General features: G+C 42.4%; 1 protein-coding gene across 1 annotated transcript; it reads right to left on the bottom strand.

Moving 5' to 3' along the window:
• Positions 1 to 11,994: 11,994 nt before the first annotated feature.
• SHCBP1 (SHC binding and spindle associated 1) lies at positions 11,995 to 24,781 on the bottom strand. Its single transcript, XM_069027110.1, has 13 exons — positions 24,612 to 24,781; positions 23,886 to 24,074; positions 23,168 to 23,283; positions 22,320 to 22,528; positions 21,437 to 21,529; positions 20,497 to 20,730; positions 20,225 to 20,390; positions 18,834 to 18,954; positions 14,954 to 15,085; positions 13,964 to 14,082; positions 13,153 to 13,239; positions 12,671 to 12,812; positions 11,995 to 12,434 (listed from the first exon to the last, which is right to left on the bottom strand). Exons 1-13 carry the CDS (start codon positions 24,706 to 24,708, stop codon positions 12,115 to 12,117), a joined length of 2,025 nt encoding a protein of 674 aa, XP_068883211.1. The 5' UTR covers positions 24,709 to 24,781; the 3' UTR covers positions 11,995 to 12,114.
• Between the last annotated feature and the right edge of the window lie 789 nt (positions 24,782 to 25,570).

Genomic DNA, 25,570 nt, shown 5'->3' with positions numbered 1-25,570 from the left:
TTTAATCAAATGGGAAAGTTTCACTGAGACAGAGCACGGATTTGACAAACACTTTGTTAGCACATATAAATCCTGCTTTTTCAGAGCTTAAGTCAAGAAGAAAAGCATTGCTACAGCTGAGAGGACTCTCCAAAAATTCTTGACTGAGTAGTAAGTGCATTTTTTACACGAGTACAGATGGAAATGTTTTAGATCTGTTAAAATGGAAAGAATGTAATGTTGGCTGCTTTACCAAAGTAACTGAAGAAATCCCAGCTTTATGGTTTTGCTCCTTATCTATATCTTTTATTAAATTGCTTCATAAATAGTCTTCCTCTGAAACAAGAGAAATCTCATGCTTCTGAAGGTAGTGAATCGATGGAATGAATATCCATTTCTGATTGCTATCAGGCAGACAGCAGTTTAGTAGAACTCTTAAGCTTTAAAGAACAAGCTTAAATCTTACTGGAGACAATTATGTCCTTTGCTAACTGAAGAAAATGGTTGTAGTACCTTTAACAGAGGCTCATGGCTATGTTCAGCAGTAAGAAAAATAGTATAAGTAAAAGGTAATAATAGAGTAGCCTGGGCACAAAAATACATAAGACAAATAGAAATTACCTGCTGAATTGGAGTGTGTTACATTAAAAAAAAAAAAAAAAAAGTTCTTCCAGTTCAAACTTATAACCAGTGGGTCAGACTCTGTATTTCTGTTTGCCAGGACTGAGATGGTTTCACAAGGAACAGCAAAGAATGTGCGTGCAAAATCATTTCACCCCAGACATTCCTGGCACTGAGTTGCTACCTTATCCAGCATTCTTACAGTTCTCAGCTGGAAACAGCAGCTACCAAAATGCTTGTAACTGTGGGAGTTGCTGGTGCTGGGCCAGGAACTGGAGGTGCAATGGAGCCCAGGAATCAGCACTTTGGCTCAGAGGAGAAAATCAAAGCATTTTCTCTCTTTCACACAGCACACCTTGAAGGAGCAGAGATCCACTTGTCAGCATAAACCAGCATGATGAGGGTGCATATGTGTTTCTCTGTTAAGGAAAGGAAAGTATCTTCCAAGAGTCCAAGGCAGTAGGAGGCTGAGAAGGAATCTGTGCCACTGCCACTGTAACCTACTCCCTGTGGTGTTACAGTGGCACAAACTCCTCCTGTGCCATCACTGGCACATTACAGAGCCCATCCAGAGAGGTGTGCAGGTACTCTCAGTGGCTGTAACCAAACCACAGCAGCTCCAGTGGTGAGAATGTTTGCCACAGTCACTGTGCTGAAGGACCAAAATATGCAAGAGACACTGGGCAGTGTCAGCCTCCAATAAATCTCCTGGTCATCCGTTGTGCCTGGCTGCATATCAGAGCTTTTAACCCAAGGTTGTTCATTCTAAATCATGTTTACTTTACATCCTTCTGCAGAAAAGGTCCATTTTCTCTGATTTTTTGGTGTTAGCTCATCTTTCCTTTGTACATGTGCAGCTCAAATTATGACAGAACCCTCCCCCATATGGTGCCCCAAGCTTTCCTAAATTGATTACAATTAAAATAGACAGTTCTTTGACTGATCCTCTTTTCTTAAGCACAGCTAATGCAGATTAACTGTCCACGGAAAGAGGCTTTAAGTATCCAGTGCAAGAAAAACCTCATATTAAACATTAGCAGTGGCATCACCATGTGTCATTGTCATCATTTAATGCATTGTGCTGTTTGACAATGTAATAAAAATGAGCAACTAAAAATACACTTCTGTGCTAAAGGACCCATGTTTTTACTCTCTCTCATGCATTTCATGTGTGCTGTCTCATTGAATGGTGGTTCAGACTACAGCAAGAAGTAATCCTTGGGTGTCCTTCTGTCTAAGAATGACTACAGTTGTAGCTACTGAAAAGTTTGGCTGTACACAGAGCCACAAATTTGAAATTTCTTAACTACTGTTCAATCTTAATTTTCTAAACATATCCAAATACATAAAATGAAAGAGATGTGTAATATGAGAATGAAAACATGACAAACTCTCAGAGCATAATATTTTTCACTACATTCTAAGAAAAAAACCCCACAAAGTGTGAGTACCCGTACATTATTAAACCACAGGACTTTCAAAATACGTTTCTAATTTTGAAAAAGGGTTTTACTCTGTTCTGATGAAAAGTCATGGTCAAGGAAAACATTTCCAGCAAAAGGAGGCAGATTAATAGAATTTGTACAACTTACTATATAAAAACCAACAAGTTTTCTGTAAGATAAACTGTGCCCATAAAAAGCAGATGGATGCAAAGGACTGATTCCTAGGATACTGTAAATGAAATAAATAGCAACCTTGCTCCATTGTGATTAGTCCTTACAGAACAGGTTGATGAGTATCTCAGCAGCTGTTGAACGCACAGCAATCAATGCCTGTGAAATGTATGCAGTTTAAAAATCCTTGCCACTACAAGTTTTTTAAGTATTCATTTGCTCATCTCCCTTTCTCCTCCAGTGACTCACAGAGCTTAGGCTACAGCTATTTAAACACTCCAAAGACATTCCTGGATGCAAGCATGAAAGGCATGAATGAATCCAAGGCTAGGGGAAAAGGAGCATGTTTTGATTCTTAATGTTCCCAGACATGAATACTCAGGAATTACCAAAACAAAACAGAAGGGTTATTCAAGCAAAACTAAGCAGTGGAATGTTTGTCAGTCCTTCCTTAAGAAATGCACTTGTTTATCTATAATCCAATTTCTACATGGAGATTTGGCCCAGTTTTGGGAAAGATTTTCACTCCCAAATAATTTCATTCTTTCAACACTTCAGTATCTGAGGAATTATTATCTGAGGAATCTATTAGCTTTTAGAACTAAACAAAAGTATGTCTTAAAAATTGCTTTGCAACCACTACTTGCCAAAGAAAAAGAATCTCTGATGACTGATTCTGCAGGTATTGAATTTGACTGGTACAGAGTTGATAATGCATCAAAATAAATACCATGGTTAAATTCATCTGGACTCATATCAGTATGAGAGCACAACCAGGACAGCCATACACCAGAAATATAGTACCTGCTCATGCTGAACTGGAAGGAAACACTTTTTCAAACTTGTCTAGTATCCAATAAAATGGTTTAATAACAAAAACCAAAATTACAATGACAGTTTTCTGACAGACACAAGCAGCAAGGATGAGCCATGCTCCCTGCAGGCCACCATCAGGCACGTGAACTTTATCAGAGTAACCACACAAAAACCAGCTAGCAGGACCTGTTCATGCTCACAAAAGGCCTGTGACAGAATTTTTCACAGGAGTCTGCTAGAAAACCAAAAAAGATATGATAAGAAGCAAAATACTTGCTCAAAACTACAAAACTGACCAGGGCATAGAAATTAAAGAAGGAATAATTGGTTTACTGTCAGTATGGCTAAAGAGTAACAGTAATGCCTTGAGATTCTGTACAGAACTTTTCTCAGCAATTTGACAGAAAATAAGAGAATTTTCTATCTGGCCAGCTTGTTCAAAAAAACCCACCAAAACAAAACAGACTGGATGATCTGGAATAGAGATGGTAAGCAACATCCAGAGGCACAGATTGGTGGTTTTGTTAGGTAGATTGTGTCCTGCACACAAAATAATTGTTGGGAGAATTGTTGTGTGTGTTCCTCCAGAGCAGAGCCATGGAGTTATGCCACTGCTGCTGAAGAGCCTCTGCCAGGGTTCCTCTGATTGCCATGGCTGGGGGCAGCTCTGTTCCTGAACTGCACTCTGCCAGCTCCTACAGATTTATGCACCCTATCTCCAGAACAAAGGAAGTGTTCATTTAAGTACTGCTAATTTATTATGTCAGGAAAATTAATCCACAAACACCAGAGGTTTATATCCAAAAAGGAGACAGAGGAGTCCTGTTCCTTTATTCAAATAAAGGGAGAGGCCATGGGGCATTTCCCCTGGGGTCTCTCAAATTTTTGGAGGGTGTAGCCTCCTATTTATTCTAATTTCCCGGCCTCATTTCCTTCTCTCTTTCCCCATTGGCTGAGGTACTTGAGAGGTACAGACTTCCTGGAATGCCTAATACCTAAGATTCCCTTCTAATATATAACCCCCCCTTTATTTTAATTCCTATGGAATTTATGGTTCTTCCCATTGTTTCTTTCATCTCTCAATATCCAATTTCATTTGTCAGCAGACCTGTAGTTTATTTGTAAAGACAAATCTCTTCCTTTCCATTCATCAAACAGTGGATTCCTTCCCGTTGTTTCTTTTATCCCTCAGTACTAGTTTTATCTTCCAGCAGGCCCACAGCTTGTTTGTAAAGACAAGTCCCATTCCTTTCAATCATAATCACAAGATTAATTTTAGGCATATGTTAGATTTTCTATTGAAGAAGAAAATTACTCCTGTTCTTTTTCTGAATGAGTAAGGTCACCAGGAGGCAGCTTTCACCTGCTGAATCACAGGGTAGAGCTGGATTTTTTTAAACCCACAGACCTTTTTTTTTTTTCAATAAAATGGAAAAGCTTTCTATGCACATTTCAGCACGAAATCCATATAACTCCCTATTCTTTATCCTAATTGCAGCACTTATCGAAGAGAAACATCTGCTGAACCACAAATACTGCAGAATAATCTTCTTTGGGTTTACATTCTGTATTATCATTATGAATTTTGTTTTCTAACCAGATAGCTATAGTAAGTTTAAATCAAACTAATGTACTATGATTAAATACTATGATTAAATGAAGGAGAAAATTAAGGTAAGACCATACACACCTCAAGGCTTCTGCAGCATCTGCTCCCTGTTGTACGTACAGGAGGGACTTATTAGAGATGGCAAGAAATTGCAACTTTCCACAGAACCTTGGCATATCAGAAACATCAGATATGACTTGATGTGCAATAAATGTAGGTTTTAATTACATAACAGTAAACTACTTTGCATGGCACTGTACACAGGTAAGATATCTAAACAAATTACCATTTTTGGCAGTGTCTATCAGGGTTTTTCTGAGATGCTCACTTCTAGCAGGTGAGGAGCAGAATCACATAGAATAAAGAAGGTATGGCTGGGTCAGTTACAGTAAATCTTTCCCAAATAGAGCCATGAGGTCCCTGGGCCACAGGGATGTGGCTGGTTTCAGCTTGTGCCAAGCTCACCCACACACAAGGACACCTGCACTCATTGTGCTCTCTGTATTTTGTAGCAGCTGTTCAGGCTACAAAGACTGACCACTTTACCTGTCCAAAATCATCACTGCTTTGGTGGAAAGTCCAGAGCAGCTTTGCAAAGTGATTTGTGAAGTTCCTTCTCTTGCTGGGAACTGGTGTTTTTCAGTAGCTAAATAATTCCCAAGGAAGAAGGCTCAGCGTAAAAGCACAATTGTCCTTCACTCATGTTCATCCTTTTTCTCCACTGATAATTGCCCTCCCCTTTACTCACTACCTTCCTCACTGGCAGTGTTATTTCAGTCAATGAAGCTGCTGTGGCTTTCTCCTCAGTGTCCCAATTTGAAAGCCCTGTGTCTTGATATATGAAACTATCAAGCTTTACAGGCACTTTTTATGTCCACCCACTTTTCCTGGTGTGTTCACCTTGATTTAGTGTAGGGGTTTTTTTACAAAAACAATTAATAGATGTGTTCCAGGAGGGAAGAAGCACATATGCAGCACCAGTGCTTCTGACAGTACACCCTTACACACAAAAATGACTGAGGAAACTGAGAGGACTCAGGCAGAGCACTCCCACAAACAAGTGATTTACACAAGGGAAAAGGGCTGTACGTCCCATGGGACTGGCTTACACGAGCTTTAAACTGTTTGTGCAGAGACATTACATTGGCATGTTTCCCATCTCAAGCAAAATACAAGAAAATAGAAAGCCACACACAGAGTGAAGTAACAAATTTAAACCAGCCTCCTTTGTCTGTTTCTATAGTAACCAGCTGCAGTAAGTGCTTGGCAGAAATCTTAGACCTAGACTATATGAATTGTTTATGTAATCATATTTTACATGCAGACAGATCTCTGCCTTAATAAAGTCACTGTATCACAGGAGAGATGTGTGCTTCACTGCCTGCATTAGCAGAACAGATGGAATACATGGCACCACCATGAATACAGCAAGAGACTGAATTTTCACTCTGAATTTTTAACAGTTCTGGCACGTTGTTACTCTATGATGTGTCTGTTCTCGGACGTGAAATGGAGCATTCTGTCCTTAGGGCTGTCAGTCAAGCATATCAGACAGCACTAAATTCACTTGTAAAATATCTAAGTGTTGTTTCTCTTATACAGTAAATATTTTCCAAAATTACAAATATTTTTATATAATCAGAGAGTTTAGAGAAAATAAAAGCCTTATTAGAAGTACATCTACAATCTGGATTGAAACCTTAGGAATGTCCTCAGAATATATAATAGTCAGTCAGCTATAACTGTTTTGTCTGTGGAGATAATTTGAAAGTTGAAGCCCCCTACAGATATTTTGTTTCCCCTTCAAAAATGTTGAATTGCTCGTAAAAAGGAATATACTCAAAAGCTCTAGACCTTCCTACTAAAGTCTAAGAAGATGCAAAATAGGAAAGTTATAGGTACTTCCCTACACCTGAAACGCAGCATGAACCTCTTTTCAGCATTTATAACAGATTTAAAACATTGCACGTTACAAAGTAGCACATCTAACGAGAGCCTTAGTTACAGAAAAGCACAGCATTTCACCCCTTTACCCCTAGGATATGATTAGTACAGTCCAAAATACTATTTTCTTACCAATTTGAAAACACTGAAGCAAGAGAAGTTATGATGTTTGTGTGTGTTAACTCTAAACCCCTTATTAACTCATTTGAAAATAAGTTCTCCCAAAAGAAAGGCATGAGTAGCAGGAAGTAAAAGCCTGTACAGCATTTGGGTGAGATATGTCTGTTATTCTGTGTTCATTTCTTCCGACTTTTGGCTGAAGCATTTCAGAATTTAGAACAGTGAATTATTCATAGCAGGCTAAGCTTTATTTTTAACTCTCCACCTAATCTGACATGACAGTAATGGATTTAGTATAAATTTAAATCAAACTCTCATACTGCAAAGTCAGATAAGTCCCCTTTAAAACATTTTGTCTTCAAGAAAGTTCTCCCTGCTATTTTAACTCTCTGCACATTTGGCATAACTGGTTTCTAAGTCTTTTATTCCACTGTTCTTTTTTTCCTCACTTGCTGACACACTTACCCAGGGTAGAAGTTACTGGCTATTAATGATCCTTTTTTCTTTATGTCACTGAATGAGTTTTCCCCCATTATTTGTAGAGGTGTTGTAGAAATAAAACAATCATTCATTCTTCATTCATTCTTCAGATGTAGCTTCTAAAACATTCTACTGGTGTCATCCAATAGCTGTGTTCTTAAATAATTCAGGTAGTTAATTCTATTGCAACCACATCTTCAAAAAGCAATGTGATAAGGCCAGACTGCTGCTTCTGATGATGATCAATAGCAAACAGAGAGGAAAGCAGAATTAGCAATTTTATACAAACTTTTGTAGAAACAGCATTACTGCAGTTGCAAAAGTAAGGCAGTATGTTACTGTAAGATACAATTGAAATTAAGCTGGCTATCCAACCCATAATAGAATTATAATCTAAGAAGTATCCAAAGATCACATGAAACACAATTCAAGATGCATTCTGAAACTGCTTTCCACATTAACTACTCCTGGCATTAGGCTGGGAACAGAAATGGTGGATTTTACCATAACAAAGGGGTCATATACATATTATTAGTCTCATCGAGGTTCCTATCACAGCTTTTTATAAGCTACAATATACATTTATCAGAGTGAGAATTTCTTCTGTGCCTTTACTATAATTTCCCCATAACATTAGAGAAGTCTCAGACAAGTTTTCCCACTAATATAGCAATAGAGTCAAAGAAAATTCTAAAACAGCACTAACAAAATAATTATTGGTTTGTTCAAATTACTCTCAGTCAGGGAAGGAACATAAACACAGATGATGTTTAAACTGAAAACTGCAGAGTAGCATCCTCAAACAGTAGGAATGATCAAAGTTACCTTATATTGAAATGATTAAATTGATTTTTCATTAGGAGTAAAAATACAAGTACCTCATATACCTAATGGAAAAAACAAAATCAATGTTCATCTGTGTGGAGGTTTTGGCAATTTCTTTATTGATTTGAAAGAAATTGCAATTTTAAAAGTCCAAAAGATTAATTTATTGTATCACTTTACTATTCAGCAAACAGCAAGAGTAAGGCTGGTATATATGGCCAAAAAGGCAGAATAAAACTTACCACAATGAAATGTCCATGCATAAATGGATACACTGAAATAACAAATCTGGCTAATTTAGCTGCTCGCTCTGAACTTAATTATTCTAATTAAAATCATCAAGCATCTATCTGCCATGAGACAATTACTGGCTTGCATTTTCATGTCCAAAAGAAAATGCAAAGCTTCACAGCTGAAAAGCAATCTATTACTACAGGATACAATGCCAAAAAGAAAAATATGATAACCTATGAAACCTCCCCCAAGAATGGAAATGGAACACAAGATATATCTGAACAGTGAATATTCAAGGCAGTCATGGTTTATGGTATGTTTCCACTAAACCAGGGTGCAGAAGGGAATGACTTCAAAGACTCAAAAAGTGGTGAGATGCCAGCAAGACAAAGGCTTTCACACCTCCTGTCATCCCATTTTAAGGCTAAAAAGTTTCTGCTGTTTCTTCCTATATTTCAAACAAGTCGAAAAAGGAAGAGATTCTTCTGTATTTAAAAAGACAAAAGTAATCTGGAGTTCTGTCTGCCCTCAAAACACCAACACGCAGCAGCAGGGAAAGGACGCACACCCTCCCAGGCTGCTTTGTAAATCAAGATCTAATCTTGCAAAACCTTATTCTTTCTGGCATGTCTTATCTTGCCTTCTGTGTCACCATTAGCATAAGGCAGACTTTTGGAATTCAAAGAAGTAAAGAGTAGCATAGTACAAAAGCTGTAGGTGTGAGGTGGTCAGGAATCCCAGCAATGAACATGAGTTTGCAAACGAGTACCAAGACCTGGGAATAGCATTAAAAGCACTGGTACAGACCCTCAGAGAGCTTAAACAAGAAGCAAGTCATATATCACCATCGTACCTTTAAGTAAATCACCCACATTTCCCTGTTACCTTCCTCTCTCTATAAACACAGACAAATTTAAGTGATGCAAGAAGATGCCTTTTGTCCCATATAGAATATTCACCAGGTACAAACATTAATTGCAGTTGGATTCAGATTTAAATACTGTGTTTGAGACTTCCAGAAAACAGAACCCAAATCTCATCTTAGAAAGTATCTCTAAAAGGACTTGTCTCAAACTAAGGAAGTCCAAAAATCCAGAAGCTTGTAGATAGGGGAATGATAACCACAGGAAAAGGGAAGATGCTGCAACACTTTGTACCTCACACAAGGAAAAAAAAAAGTGTATCAAGCATCTTTTACAAGTGAGTGCATTGCACTTTCAGATACTGATTTCTCCATTTATACAAGGCCCTAATGACACTAAGAATTATTGTCTGCTACTGTTATAAAGTGTAGAAAATAGGACAAACTGAAAGACACCTTTGAACAGGTGAACAAGGCAACAACACTCCAATGTGGTGGTGTAGCATCATGGAGTAAAAAGGAAAGGTATTTGCAGGCTGCAAAGAGTGTCTTAACAGACAGCTTGAGAAACACAGCTATGCACAAATCTACAGAGACATGGAGAGGAGCAAAATAGGGTCAGGTATTGGAAATACTTCCCTCAAGTCACAAAACACTATTGATAGTTTAAATATCATTATGGAACCAATATTCCATTTGTGACCTCATTTCAGTTTCAGAGCAATAAAACGGTTGGAAAGCCTTGGAGGCACTGAGCATCAGCCATTTCAAAGGTACTCTGCCAGGCAAACACCAGCTTCAACCTGTAGTATTTCTCTCCCAAACTGCAGTAGCACATCAATGAATAGCACTTCCTTATAAGTCCTTACAGGTGACTTTGTGAGGACTAAGAATGTGCTAATGTGAAAAATACCTGTGAAAAACATGCTTCACACTACTAAACATTCACACCATTAAACAAGCACACCAAACCTGGAGAAAAGCATTTGAACAAAAGGGCAAATTTTAAAACAAGCCTTTGAAGAAAAGCTCTGAAAGACTCTTTGAGGACTCTCAAGTAACATGGTACTTGGTTACACTGCTGCTTCCATGTTTTAATTTTCTGCTGAGAGATTAAGGCCTTATTAGAGTGGGTTAAGACCACCCAGTGATTTACCAACAATTACACAAGTGCATCCTACTGTGGAAATGACTCAAGTGCAGTCTGCAGAGCACAAAACACGCGGGTGGACCTACCCAGAGCAGGACCCAACCACAGCAGTCAGGCATGATCAACTACAAACAGGCACAATAAAGCAGCTGGAATAGTTTCTGTATGAGCCACTGGAATGAAAGCATTTGTAAAAAGGAGGAAAGGGTAACTATTTCTGCTAGAACTGGATGATAATTCACGAAGTAAGCTAAGAAATCTGCTTGTCTGTGGGCCTAAGGAGGAGCCCCGAGTTGAGGAGCTTTTCAGAAAGCCAATCTCTCACGTAGGTCTGACCTGCACCCTTCACACACACATCAAAACATGCATTATTGAGTGGCCTCAGTGTCTGTCAAGATTGGCCTGTTACACATTTCAGTGATGGGAGCTTTGTCGTCCCAGGCATTTGTAATATTACAAATATTTGGGCAGTGATGGTAGAAACTGCATTGAAATACCTACTAAACACATATATTAGTTTCCATTTCCATCCACTCCACTTCCATTTTTGTGGTGATGTAATGTTTTATTTAACTAGCCTTCCCTATCCTCCTTTCTTTCTACTATTTATTTTTAACCAGTGTGTCCTCCAGGGCTCAATACTGTACATGGTATTGTTTAACTTACTCATCAGTGGCATGGATGAGGGAGCAGAGGCCTCCTCAACAAGTTCACTGAAGACACAAAGCTAGGAGGAGCAGCCAATGCCCCTGAGTGCTGTGCAGCCCTTCAGGAGGGCCTCAACAGGCTGACAGGATGGCAGGGAGGAACTTGATTAAGTTCAAAGGCAGTGCAGGGTCCTGCACCTGGGGGGAACAACCCCAGCACCTGCACGAGCTGGGGGTGACCTGGAGCAGCTCTGAGGAGAAGGGCCTGGGGGTCCTGGTGACAGCCAGGCTGTCCATGAGCCAGCACCGTGTCCTTGTGACCATAAGGCCAATGGGATCCTGGGGGGCTTTAGGAAGAGCATTGGAGCAGGTCAGGGAGGTGACCCTGGCCCCTCTACTCAGCCCTGGTGAGGATCACCTGGAATGCTGTGTCCAGCTCTCAGATCCTCAGTGCAGGAAAGACACGGGGCTCCTGGAGCGGGGCCAGCAGAGGGTGACAAAGATATTGAAGGGACTGGAGCATCTCTGTGATGAGGAAAGGCTGAGGGAGCTGGGCTTGCTCAGCCTCGAGAAGAGATGACTGAGAGGGGACCTCATCCTTGTCTGTCAGTGTCCAAAGGGAGGTGTCAGAGGAGGGACCAGGCTCTGCTCCATGGAGCCCAGCAATGGGACAAGAGGCTATAGGCAGGAACTGATGCCCACGAAGTTCCACCTGAACATGAGGAAGGATTTCTTTGCTGTGCAGTGACCAAGCACTGAACAGGCTGCCTAGAGAGGGTGTGGAGTGTCCCTCACTGAGGACATTCCACAGTAGTCTGGATGCAATCCTGTGCCATGAGCTCTGGTATGGCCCTGTCTGAGCAGGGAGGTGGGGCCAGAAGACCCACTGTGTTCCCTTCCAACCTGACCCATTCTGCCATTTGGTAACAAAGCTGATTTTAAAACCAAGACATTATCAAGAGAGGAGCCAGGCTTAAAATGAAGTGCAAGGGAAAGAAGTGCACACTGTGTGCATCACAAAGGCAGCTCACCCAGGAGATTTAAGGTTTGGAAAACATGAGACAAAAGAACCAAGTGAGTTTTTAGCCCCAGTCCTTTAATAAGGATTACACTTGGGAAATAAAAGTGTAACAACATAGCACAACTCCTGGCATGTGATCTGACCAGTAACTGTACAAATCCTACTGCAATGCCAGCAGGAGTCAGGACAGTCAGAAAAGAAAGATACCAAAACTTCCTTTCCCATTCCATTTGAACTGATTGCCCTCAACAGAGACAAACATTTTCTGTGACATTAAGTTGTCATCAGCTTCTGTAAAGCCCAGTTCACTCAGTCTTTTCTTGTGCATCTGGCACTTCTTTGCAGAAGTAGCCCCAAGTACATTTGCAATTTCAGAGTTGTTTTCAGTTTGTTCAGAAGTCCCAGCTCGCTTATAAAGCTCCAACTCATCAGTTACACATCCAGGTTGTTCTTGTCTGGAGCCCTTGGCACAGGCTGTCTCATCACCTGCCTGGGTAGGTTGTGTATTCCCTAAGGCAGGAAAGAGTCAATGTCACCAACAGTCATGCAAAACAGCCACATCATTAAGAAATCCTGGAATTAATTTTCTTCAATCTTAGCACTGTCACCTCATCTCACTCACTCTTTGGGTAAGTACTTCATGACAGCCACAAATTTCAAATAAAAGTTATGAATTATGCAATCCAAAAACCTGGGTATACTGGACTTACTAGTTTTAGGAGTTTCTTCAAGGAAAAGAAAAATACCTTTAGTTCCCTGTGCTGAAGCATCCTTCATTTCAGAGGCCATCACTGGTCTAACCAGGACCACACCATATCCTTCATTATTATGGATCATATTATTAACCATGGTTATCTTGGGAGCCTCATAATCCTCATCTAAGAAGTTCTACAGAACAAAACAGAAATCCAACATGTCACGCCCAGCTAAAGGGATACAAAAACCTTCCAGTTTTAGGTAGAATCAGTTCTCTGCATTGGCTAGAGCACAGTTATTTGCCTACACAAGAAGCATTGCAAAAGGCATTTTCTCCTTCTGGCAGATAAGAAATAAAACCAGGTGACTGCTTTGGTGGCCAGGCCAAAGCAAGCAAGTCCCACTGTCATCATGTGTGACGTGTACAAGTTCCAGCACAGCACAGCAGGTTTTAAGCCAACCCAAACCTACTGGCACTAATGGAAGCAGTAATAAGCTTTTGGCAAGCCAGTACCTTGTGGCTGGGACTGACCTTGACCAGTATTCCCTCCTTGCAGTGGTGGATTCCGTTGTGCAGCAGGGTGCACGCACTTCCTGGATAGATTTCCACACCAGCACCCTACAAGATACAGTTGGTAGCAGTTCACAAACAGTTCAGGCACATTTACAATGGAACTTGACCACTCCATGGCAGATCTTTGTGTTCATCTACCAGTTTGCACAATGCAAAATTCTGTTACCCCTCCAGATTCACAGCTCTGCTACCCAGCCCAAGCAGCATTACTCAAGGCTGAGGCCCCACAGTATTACTGGCACCAGTCCATGAAGGCCTGCTGAAGAGTAGATGCACAGCATTGAATTATTTGCTTGTTTTTCACTCATCCCTCTCAATACCTCAAGCCCCATCATTCTACAAAATATCCAAATCAGAGTCCATTTTTGTGTTTATCATCCCTCTGTAAGAATCAAAGGTGCCAAAAAGGGCATTTCACTTGCAGAACAAATGGAAATGAGAAAACTAGTTATGGACAGAGAAACCAGGAAATCACTTTAAAAGTACTGCAAGACATGAATCAGCGATGCAGCAATGATTATTTCACAGATGTCCCCTGTTACTGCATCACTTTGCTATCATCACACACAGAACAGCCTGACACATTTCACTAGAGGCTACAAGACCTCTGGAACCAATCTTGATTCAGTAACATGTAGCTGTCCAAAATGAAACTGTAAAGGTTCTCTCCAGAGCGACAGAAGCCACCCTGTGACTGACTGCACTATTTCGAAAGAGAAATCTTTATTTTAACTTAGGAAGTAAGCCAAAGTTAAGAATGAGTGTGTACCTTGGCCCCATAGAGATCTGAGTTTTTCATCAGTAGCTCAGCTGATGTCCTCACTGTTATTCCTGTGGTTTCACACTGTAACACACAATTCTCCAGCGTGGTTTTCCCATGATGGACATCTACATACACAGAAACAGTTATTGCTGGATGAACCAGTTCTGCAAAGACAAACCCCTATAACACACAGCCTTAGAGCAGCTTTGCAGTGTGATATTTTCATTTTATCCACTTCAGATTCAATTCACTGATTTGTTCATGTGTGGTTTGAACTCATGCTGTTTTTGTGGTCTAAGCAGGGACAAACTGGTTGAAGATTTGTCTTAAAGGTTTTTTGTCTTTTTTTTTATGACAGCAGTAATTCTTTTCATTACATTCCTAAAAGACTTCTGGACTCAAAAGATATTAAATACATGCATGCAAGTGTTAATAAACTTTATAACATGTTTAAAACCCAAATTTCTGTTGAGGCAAAATATTAATTAGCATCTTCTGCAAAGACAAGGCCATGGCCAATAAACTCATTGGATACAATTTAGACTTAGTTGAGTATCAGTTTGAAGGTGCTGGAAACAAAGTCCTACAGGATTCCTACAGCATGTGCTGTTCCTCAGTGGAGCACTGGCTGGGGTCAGCTGCAGCTGAATATTGCCATGGAGGCTTTTCTGTGGAAAGAGGGATTGTTTCCTTTTCCGCTCAGCCTGACACAGGCTGCACAGCACTCACTCAGAGACACAGCAGATCAAGTCAAAAGATCTTATCCCACTATAAGAATAAAGTGTAAGAGCCACAATAGCTTGAAAGTACAAACAGAAGTTATTTTGATGTCCACATTATGAGCAAGTTAAAAAAAAGAGGGGGAAGACTTGATACTTATACCTGTAGGGCTCCTCTCTACAATATTTTGTCAAACTGCAACACTGGGTCCCCAGCTTTAATTCTGACACTAATTGTAGAAGAGTCACAAAAAGGTCAAGATGCTTTTACACTTACTTAAAATCCCCTCCACAGCATCATGTTGTACTAACTTCAAATTGGAGATCTTTATATTGCCTCCTGTACAGTCAAAGAAGTTGTCTCCTTTACCTTGTTTTTCTATCACGACATCATCTGGCAGGCCATAGCCTAAGGGCAGAGGTGAAAGATGAAAGTTTGGAGAATATCTGGTGACAATGAGGTGTTCAGTACGTAACAGACTCTTAAATTAACGGAAGAAGTTTAAAGCTTGATGTTTAAAGCTTGATGTTTTAATACCTTGAATAGGATTTTCACCAAGTGGCCAGGCTATACATTACACCCCCTCTGTGCCAAGGTATGGGCACTCCAAAGCAAAAAGTTACCTTACTTGAATGGCACACAACAAAATGCAAAGTTATTTGAGAAAGTTGAACAAATGGGTAACAGCTCACATTTGCCAAGGCCGAAGTTCTCACTCCCAAAAGTTACAACAGAGCAGGGGGAATGCAGGAATTAAGGACACACAGGCACCTCCAGTCTGCTCTCCAAGGACAGAAATTCACTAGAACACGCAGAGCTTCCAAAGAACACAGCGGGGAACAGCAGCCACACCACAACACCAGAAAAAAAAAGTGCAAAGGGCTTGATACTGTTAGTATGCCTCACTCAACTTCCCTATTTGCCTGGAATTTGGGGGAAAATTCAGCATTCCCGTGTTGCACATGCTTCCCAATTAATTCGGTTTAAAAAGAAGCTTTCACAAGCACATGCCAACATTGATTTACTAAGCCATCCACAGTTGTCAGCATTTAAGCACTTACAGGAAAATTTATGAGCATGTAAAGCTTTTATTGCTTGTCACTGACAAGAATCATGATAAGGAAAGCAATAATGCAACATCCATTAAAGCAGCATGAGTCCTATCATTTTCTGAAAGCACACACAAGATAAGAAGTGCCCAAGCAGAATGCCAGCTTTTAACCAAGTACATAAATAAATACTGCCACGTGCAAGTAAAAAGGTTAAAAACAAACAAAAAAGAACCAAAAAGAACCAAAAAAAACCCCAAAAAAACCCCAAAAAACCCCAAAAACCTGTGGTGATGCAATACTTTTACTGTATTTTCAGATGTTCTCTGTACCCTGATGGTTCATCCCTACCTTCCCCACTTCTATTCCCAGTTGGCTTGCCCCAGACCCAAGCTGCTCCCCTGGTGTTCCCTATATTGTTGTTCTCCTCCCCTTGTTCCGCATCAATCACCCAAACCCCTCCCGTTATTCCCGAAAGTTCTGTGCCTGTCACCAGAGCCTCCCCTAATTACTCTTATATGGTCCCCGTCAGTCCCCCGAGATCCTGCCCCCTCAGATACCTCCCCTCTTGGAAAGCCCCTAAACCAGGATGCCCCATTGGGGCATGTGATCCCTTTCCCTCCACCCCTCAAGACTACTGGTTTATGTGAATGTCTATCCCTGTCCATATCCCTCCCTTAGAGATCCCTATTGGGCCCCTGACAAGCCATCCCTGTTGTAATGCCTCCCTTTATAAGTTGTTCAGATCTGATCCGGGCTTATCCTCTGCAGATACCCTCCAATAAATTTGGATTACCTCCTGTGGCAAGCCTCCTCACTACTTTTTATCCTCGCCCTCGTCTGGGCTGCTGTGCCTGGAGCTTCAGCTCCCTTGGGCAGAGCTGAACTCCAGAGGAGCAGCTTTAAAGCCAAGAGCCTCCAGCTGCTCCCCACTCCTGCCGCACACCACAGGGAGTAGCCGAGCAGAGGAGCGAGCGGTCAGTGCGACACAAAAACCAAAACCCAAACAAACAACCTTTGAACAAGAGTTGGCAGAAAGTTTTAAAGACAGGCAATTTAATGCAAAGTTAAGTGATTGATATTTCAACACATGGTATTACCCAGAAACCTTTTCCCACTGCTATGTAGATTTAGGGTCACCCCTGGAAAGGAAGGGGCATGGGACAGTTCCAGCATGTAAAACACCACAGGACAGCAAAAGTCAGATGTAGCTTCACTTCTCACCACTACAGAACGAGGTTATTATCCAAAGCAGGAGTTTCAGGAATGATTGTCCTACAGAGTGCCTGCAGTTTTCTGACTGTGCCTTTAGCTTGCTTTACACTTCACCTCTGAAGCAGCAGCCCTAGAACAAAGGAAGGTTCACCTGCTGCCCAGGGGTGTTCACTCCCCAGCAGGGCTGTGCCCCTGCCTACGGCTGAGGGGCTCCACAGGCAGCCCAAGGCCACTGCCATCCACTGACACGGAGCACAGAGAAGGGCTGATGCTGCAGGCTCCCAGCCAGCTTGAACAACTATAGCATGAGCAGAAGGGAAGTTCTCAGGTGCCTTTGCAACACCTTTTTGTCCAGCATGGAAGTCATCTTTACCATGACTTCCTGCAACAGCTACTGCTTTAGCCTCATTTAGTTCCTGAAAGTTTTTATTTATCCCTGACTTACTAATCTTCATACTTTGAACCCTGGTACTGACTTGCACAGCAGCTGGGAAAAAATAAAAGCTCTATGAAGCAACGTTACGTATCTTCCATGAGTCACTCCTTCATCCCAAAAAAGCCACCAAAGCAGCCAGCTGCTCAGATTAGTGCCAGCAAAGTTTGTCTTGATGCTCCTACTTCAAACGTTCCTGGCTGCTCCTATTGCTATAATACCTTATCTAACAGGAGTCCATATAAGAAGATTAAATACCTGACAAGTACTTGTTATTCAGAGCATGGTTTGTACTAAAAATACATATTTATGTGCCTTGCTCCTTAAAATAGAGCAGCTCATCCTTTAATGTGTGCTACTGCACCATTTGTATTTCAGTTTCCTCAAAGCTAGAAAAGCAATAAATAGCACCACACACATTTTAGAACAATGTCATTCTTGAGATAAATAAAGCACTTTATCGAGGTCCCTTGTCCTGCAGGTGCACTGGTTATCACAATGTGTATCTTTATAAATCAAACACACACAGGAGATGGGCAAAAAAGAAAATGACACTCATAAAACAAGAAGGGCAAGAAAAATAAAGTCCAGAACATCAGGAAATTAAACTCTCAGCCTTCTTCTCATTAAGAAGCTTTGACAAGATAAAAATGCAACTAAATAAGTATATGAACAGCTGCAGAAGCCCCAGTGATAAACAGACTGTAACACTGCAACAGAGTGCGCCTGCCTAAAGCAGAGGAATACACTGAGAAATCAAGAATGGTGAGACAGCAACATATCCTAGGCAAAGCAGAAGTATTTAAAACACAAATATTTTGCAAGAAAAATTCTAAAATCACATCTGTTGTGTCTGTTTCTACAGAAAAAATGTGTTAATCAAAAGCTTCCTCCTCCACCTGCGTGCCTCCCACCAATGCAGTCAGGCTGGCAGCCCCTGCTCCCCATCACTGACATGCTCCAAGTGCCATCACTAAATCCTAAGAAAACCTCCTGGCTCCTTCCCTCCTGCTCTCACTGGGGCTGTAGCAGCAGTGGGGCTCAGAGGCTGCCCCTGAGGTCCATTCAGACATGCAAAGAACCACAAAGACATTTCTCAAGTCCTCTTAAGTTAGTAGAAGCCTCTCAGAATAACTTCTGTTTCCACTATTACAACCATCAAGTCCCTTAGGTTTCTGTTGAATCCTGTCTATTACCTGCATAATCGCCACTTATGCAAAGAGGAGGAAATTATGGATTTTCTACCAATTAACAAAATCTGCAGTTTATCTGCACTATGGCTAACAAAACAGCTCACTCCACCCTGCATTAGGCACAGCTCTGCAGCACCAACAGGAATACTTTGCAGAAAAAAGCAAATGCTCCTGGCAAACTCTGCAGAGAGTAAATCCTTACACAGAGCTAGTTTAAGACATTCCATTTACTTGTTTAAGGACCTTCAGACTAGCAAACCTTCTACCTTCTATCTCAACTGAATCAGCAATGCAGAAGACGCCATCGACAACATAATGGCCAGGACAGATGATGACTCTGTCTCCTTCATAACAGGCATTTACAGCTGCCAGTGGATCACGGTGAAACTGCAACAGACAAAAAAATACAATCAGATCCCAAAGAATGCTGTAAAAATGGATGCATTTATGCCCTTAGAGCTTGCTTTCAATTAAGTGCTGCTGCTTTTGCTTAAAAGAAACCCTTTTAATGGCACCAATAATACAAAATTTCTACTTTGAATTCAAGAACTGTAGCCCTCTGTGGACAAAACCAGCCTTAACACATGCCTTTGATGTTTGTGTCATGCCCATTCCCCCAAGAGAAAACTGTGGACACACAGATCAAGCAACACATGCACCCCAAAGCAAACTTCACTACGGCCTGGAGCCAACACTTCAATTGTGCCTAAGTGATTTGCCATGAATTTACCACAAAGAAGTGGATGACAGAAGGTAAAGAAAATAAAAACCAAACAATTCAGCAAGTAGATCAGAGCTGGTCTGAATACTCCTGTGTTTGCCCATGGTACGAGTCACCCCCAAACACAGTTCAGACACCACAGTGGTAAATAGTGTCCACATGGTCCTTTTCCTTGATAAAGAGGGCAGGCTGATATCCTTCACAAACATTACTGAGGAATTCTATACTGAAGGACGACAGATAGCACAGAAAAACTTCACCTTTATTGCATCCCAGCAAATTCCAAGGTAAACATAATAAGAGCATTTTTTCAGTTTCCAAGTCAGAAAATCAGATTTATAGCCTGGAAGTTATTCCAGGACCTTCCCCATGGCTCTATCTTGGCAAAGTGTAATTCATGAACATGATCAGAATACAGCAAACCATTTCATTTGGGTGCAAGGAATTCAGCCTGTTCTTAACTGCTGAAGTAGCAAGTCTTGTCTGAGTTCACTGAAACTAAACATAGCTGCTCCTGAAATAAATTATTTCCTACACAGTACCAAAGCAAGAAAATTACATTTCTTCCTTCAAACTCTAGATCATGATTAGCAGCATCAAGAGACATGGGCATTTCAAAACTAAATTCAAGTGTTACACCTTACCATGTTTCACTGTAGAATTATTACAGGTTCATCTCATTTCCTACACACAGGAAGTAAGTTGCTTGTATAGAATACGCAATAGGCACAAATGAATTAAAAAAAATTATTTGTATCATCCAGTTTTACCACTTATTGTTTAAATTACAGTGACTTTTTTTTTTTGAACTGACAAAAAAATCCCACCACTGTAGTGTAGTATGTTGCAAATGTAGTATCTTGCACACAGTAACTTATTCTTCCACATCATTTCTTGAGAGGAAAAACTATTAGCAGACAATTCCTGTTACTGCACCTGTATTTCTAGGCCTTCACAAGATTCTGGGCAAAGTTTGTCCCTTGCCAACAGATGAAGCAGACTTGCTGTCATGGTCCAGGGCACAACATGAGTGACCCTGGCACCCGTTGGTCTCAGTCCTTTAGCCTGGAGGCTGCCATACTTCTGGTAACCAAACACGTACCTGCAACAAGAGCAACACAGCCAACAGCTCTTCCTTCAGTAAACATCTCCTCTAAGTTATGTGATTGCCCTTAGGAGCCTCCTCCCTGCACAAACCTACCAATTACCTCAGCAGAGGATTCTCAATTAGTTTTAGCTTTTGTTTTAACTGCTCCACTTTGTCATACAATTTTAGTCCTTCCACCATGGAAACATTTTCTGCTTCTGAGTCCGAATCATTGCTTGATATGCTGTTCCTCACATTTAAAAACTTCTCATAAAGTTCTTCACATTTAGCCAACAAGTTCTGATAATCAGCTACCAGCCCAGAAGGCACCCGGTGTTCCAGGACATCATAGTGCCTGCAATTCAGAGCAAGGGGTCAGCACATTCACAATCCTCAAAGACCAAACATGAGACTGGAGAGAACCTGAGGAGCTCTCTGCAGTCTGCATCAACACTGCTCCACTTTATTTGCAAGCAGCAAAACCAGAAAATCAGAACAAACATTTTATTTTCTAAATAGCTGCCCATCCGCCTTGAAAGACTGTCTACAACTATCAGAAACTCACTCTAAAATAAAGGCATAAGCACAGCCGTAAAAAAAAAGGTAACAGTTTAGAAGGTAGTATCTAAGCCTTTATTAGAAAAACTAAGAAAGATTCACACACATTCTTCCTGCAGAATGACCAATTTACAAGTTTTTGTTTACATTCAGCTCCATTCTGGTTTTTATTTTATACCCAGAGGTAAAGAATGGAGTATCCTATGCCAGCCTTTATTAGGATTACAACTTGTACCAGTGTGGCTATTGCTGGATTTAGGGCACCATCTGATGGAATGCCAAAGATTACAGGGAAAAACTGAGGGCTCAGAAATCAAGTGGCAGCCTCAGTTGTGCTCTCTTTCCATACAAAATTTTGACCAGCTGACAGTGAATGCTGTTAGAACAAACTTGCTTTGGTTTACAAGTCAACACGGTTTTTTTACACCTAATTTTGAGTCACTATTCCCACATCGCACATTCCAGTGGTTCTGCCCTAAGAACAGCAAAGGTGTTGCACTCACAGTCTCAGTCGAGGCTCAACACATCGAACGAAGTAATCAAACTCATCCTCCTCCTCCTCGTCCCACGTCCTCCAGATGCACCGGTAGAAGAACCTTTGGAAGCGAAGTGTGAAATCATACAGAGGAGAGCAGAGTCAACAGCACTGGAAACACCAATGTAACCAATGTGAGAATTCACCTCAAAGCATCATCCCTCTCTAAATTCATGTTACTGTCCCTAAGCTGCTCAGTACACACAGAAGTCACCTCTCCTGTTGCTTACCTGCATAAAGAAAGAGATTTATTTTGTGTCTAAGTTTAAAATTCATAATAATTTCCTACTTCCTCAAAAGGGAGTGAACAGCTAAAGCTGGATTTGAAAAGCAAGACTGACACTCTTCATATTCTGAGGCTTTTTGGTTGTTTGGTTTCGGCCAATCGCCCTTCAGCTAAGCTTTCTTTCTGACAATGTAGGTCATTCCTCCTATTTTAGCTTTTTTGTCCAGTCCTAACAGCCGATTTGTATAGAGGTTTCAAACAGCATGCAGTGCCTGAAAGAAAGGAAGATGGAAAAGAGACAGATGAAAAAGAAGAAAAAAAATATAGAATATGTAAAGAGACACCGAAAGAATAAAGAGCAAATTTAGGGGAGGAGGCAAAATGCAGAAAGAACAACAGGACCAAAAAAATTAAAAATCCACCAAAATGTTATTAAAGAGAAAAGAATAGTGTACTAGTCTGCAAGTGACACAGTCACTCTGGGGTGAAAAAGAGAGGGAAAGCAGTCTCCTCAGAGTACCAGTCATCAGATTTACTTTGGAAAACTTGGTTTGTGGAGCTGCCAGCATGGCCCAAGAATTCAGGACAGGATCCATGGGGTACTAGCAGGGTGTAATTGTCCTACCTGACATGCTCTATGGCTAGTGCTGTCTGGTCAAACTCTCCTGACTCATCATACACAACCCACAGCTCCTGCAGCAGGATCTGATGTTCCTTCAGCTCCAGGAGCTCCTGCATGCATTCCAGGGTAAAGCTGCCATCCTGGGACTCGCACAGGAACGGCTCACTGAGCTGCACAACTGCCTTCAGATCCAAGAAATTCACACCAACCACCTGTGGGAACAAACAGCTCTGCAGATGCCCTCAGAACTGCAGATCCAGCTGAGGGAGGGGAATATGATGTGCCTCAGTCAGGGCCATTCTGGGTCCCAACTGACCCACACAAACCAACACAAATGGCACAGTACAGCCAAGGCCATCTCAATAGCTGAATGATGACCTGGAGTTAAGCTTCTCACATCCACACTGCTAGAGAGCCTTTTCCACATCCAAAACTTCATTCAAATCCCTCATAATGCTCATAACAAGGCCAGTGAGTTGCTCTCTTTTTTTTTTGTTTTGTTGTTTTAAAAAATGGCAAAAGCAGTATCCTCAGACTCAAACAAACCAATACTTCACAGCTCTTTGGGACCCCTTTGAGGCTCATTTTTCAAAGTGCCCACAGGATACAAACAATCCAAGTTTCTTGTTAGTCTGGGCAAGTGAAAGCCATTTTTGTCACTAACTGGACAGAAGAGATGAGAGGCTACAAAGTTTTTCCCTCCTCAACCATGTGATAAAACTTCAAGTTTGAACATCCAAGGTTTGCAACAGGGATGTATGACCTGGACATTGAGAGACCTAGGAAAGTCTGTTGCAGAGGTAAATTATGTTAACTGGAGACAAATGCCTGAGCAGCAGCGATCCACTCACCCCAACAAGGACCTCAAACACATCAGTGCGCCAGATCGCCTGCCAGCCAGAGGGCTCAAGGACCTTCCCCAGGTATTCGGCTATGAACTGCTTCACCTCAGAAGCTTTGCAGTCAGCTAAAAAGAAATTGAAGACGTACATTTTTGCAAGGAATGGATGAAAAGTCCTCCACACCACTGGAAAATCAAAGTCAACACAATTGAAATGTTCCTCTACCACCTGTCATGTTGGACTTCGTTTTGTTTTGCTCGTGATAACCATAAGGATTTTTGCCAGTTTTCTTAGTATTGAGAGAGCTGGAGAGCATCTGTTTTGTGCTCCTCTGAAAGACATCCAGGACTCAACCTTCCAGACACTGAAGGTTTCAGTGCCAATCGTATTAAGCACATAACCTATGCCTTATCTTAAACAGGCTTACAATACACAAAAAAAAATTCTAGAAAGACCAGGTAAAACAAGGCACAGAATCCACTATTAACACCTCTGCCTTTCCATCACTCAGATTTTATTTACTTATATTAAAATTACTGCCTCCTGCTTCACCAGCTAGAGCAGCTGAGGTTACAGCATAAGTGAAGACAGGACACTGTATCTTTTCCAGCCCATATTAAAGGCATCTCACACCTTAATATACAAGTGACTCCACTTAAACTGGATCGTTTAAAGTCACTACAAGAAAACTGACACCACCTTATATTCCTATGAAAAAATTACTTACCCAAGATGTAATCCTGGTAAGCTCTGAATCGCTCGTAAAACAAAAGATGATCGGTATGAAAAATATCTGGAAAAAGCACGTTCCCGTCTGGCACAGTCCTTCCCAAAGTAGTCCCTGGTTTGTCACGACTGCCATAGTCACTCCAGGAGTCAGCACTCGAATCACTCTCAGCATCTTCCCGGTGCAGATCTGGGAAGAGGAGCGGGAGTAAAGCAAACCCCACGAACTGTCATTCAGCCACTCACTGGTCTATTCCCAGAGAACTCCTGTTCACCCAAAGCCTATCATGAACCTGCTTTCTACGCCACGTCTTAAAATTATCCTTGATGAAGCGTTTCAAACCCATATGCGTTCCTCGACGCCCATTTCAGCGCCCGCAGTAGGCACTGAGAAACATACCAGAACTTCACGATTAAAAGGAAAGAAACCCCACCACATTTTAGTGTTGATTTCCAGAGCCATCCCTACGTGCGCTCCCTCGTTTCCAGGCCGGTGCCCACGCCCCGAGCCGGGAACGAGGGACGTTCAGCCAAGCGGGCGTTACCCTGCCCAGGGCGCGGCCCGGGGTGGATCCGAACCCCAGCCGGAGCAGCCCGGGCAGCACAGCCTGACCTGGCCGCTCCTCGCCTCCACACCATCCAGCTGCATCCCTCGGGCACCGCCCGAGCGCGGGGCGCAGGCTGCCCGCGGCCCTCCCGGCTCCCCGCGCCCTCACGCAGCCCATACCTCTCTCGGCCTGCTCGGCGCGGTCCTGCGGGCCGGCGCCGGCAGCCGGCGAGTCCCGGCCATCCCCCTGCGGTCCCGGCGGGCGCGGCTCCGCCATTCCGCCTGCTCAGCTTCAAACCGCCCGGGCCGCCAACGGCCGCGCCGGCGCACGCCTGGGGAGCTGCCGGCCACCAGCGCCCCGCCCTCATTGGCTGGCGGCAGACAGCGCCCCGCCCTCATTGGCTGGCGGCAGACAGCGCCCCGCTCTGATTGGCTGGCGGCAGCGGCGGCCGTTGGTGCGCGGGTTCCTTAGCAGCCGGCGCTGTCCCGTGCCTGGCGGGGCTCGCTCTGCAGCAGGGCGGGAACAGCGCAGAGCGGCCGGGACTTTCCCCAGCAGCGCCAAGCGAACCCACGGCCTGCTGCGGTCCTGTCAGGCCGGGGCGGCCCTGCCGGCGGGGACGGGCGTTCCACACACAGCCTGGATGCACAGCGCCCGGAGAGAAGGAGTAGACAAGCCGCAAAAAATGTAAAAGCACCCTCAAAAAAAGCAAACAAAACAAACAATAAATTAAAAAAAAAAAAAAAAACCACCAAAAATCAACAACAAATAAACGAACTAAGACCCCAGCCCACGGCAAACGGAACGGAATCCTCTGGAGCGCCGGGTAGCCCCGCTTTGCTTTCAGCCCTGGCCGCTTCGTACACAAAAAGCACCTGATCAAAAGGTAAAACACGGGTCTGTTTCATGCCCCAGCCCTTCTCCTGACACCACCCCGTGTGTTTCGAGCTGTGAGCACAAGCGCCGATAGGGATTAAAGCCAAAGCAATTACTCCGAAACAGCCGTGGCCACGAGAGGGCTGCCTTGGATTTCTGACAAGGCGATGGAGCAGCTCCCACGTCAGAGCCGCTTGTGTTCACTTTCCAAATATCGCTTGCTCTGCAGCAGCAGCACCGTGACCGCAGCATCTCACGTTCGGAG

Source organism: Aphelocoma coerulescens, chromosome 11 (assembly GCF_041296385.1).
Source record: "Aphelocoma coerulescens isolate FSJ_1873_10779 chromosome 11, UR_Acoe_1.0, whole genome shotgun sequence".
Lineage (NCBI taxonomy): Eukaryota > Metazoa > Chordata > Aves > Passeriformes > Corvidae > Aphelocoma > Aphelocoma coerulescens.
This window is presented reverse-complemented; position numbering and strand designations above follow the sequence as displayed.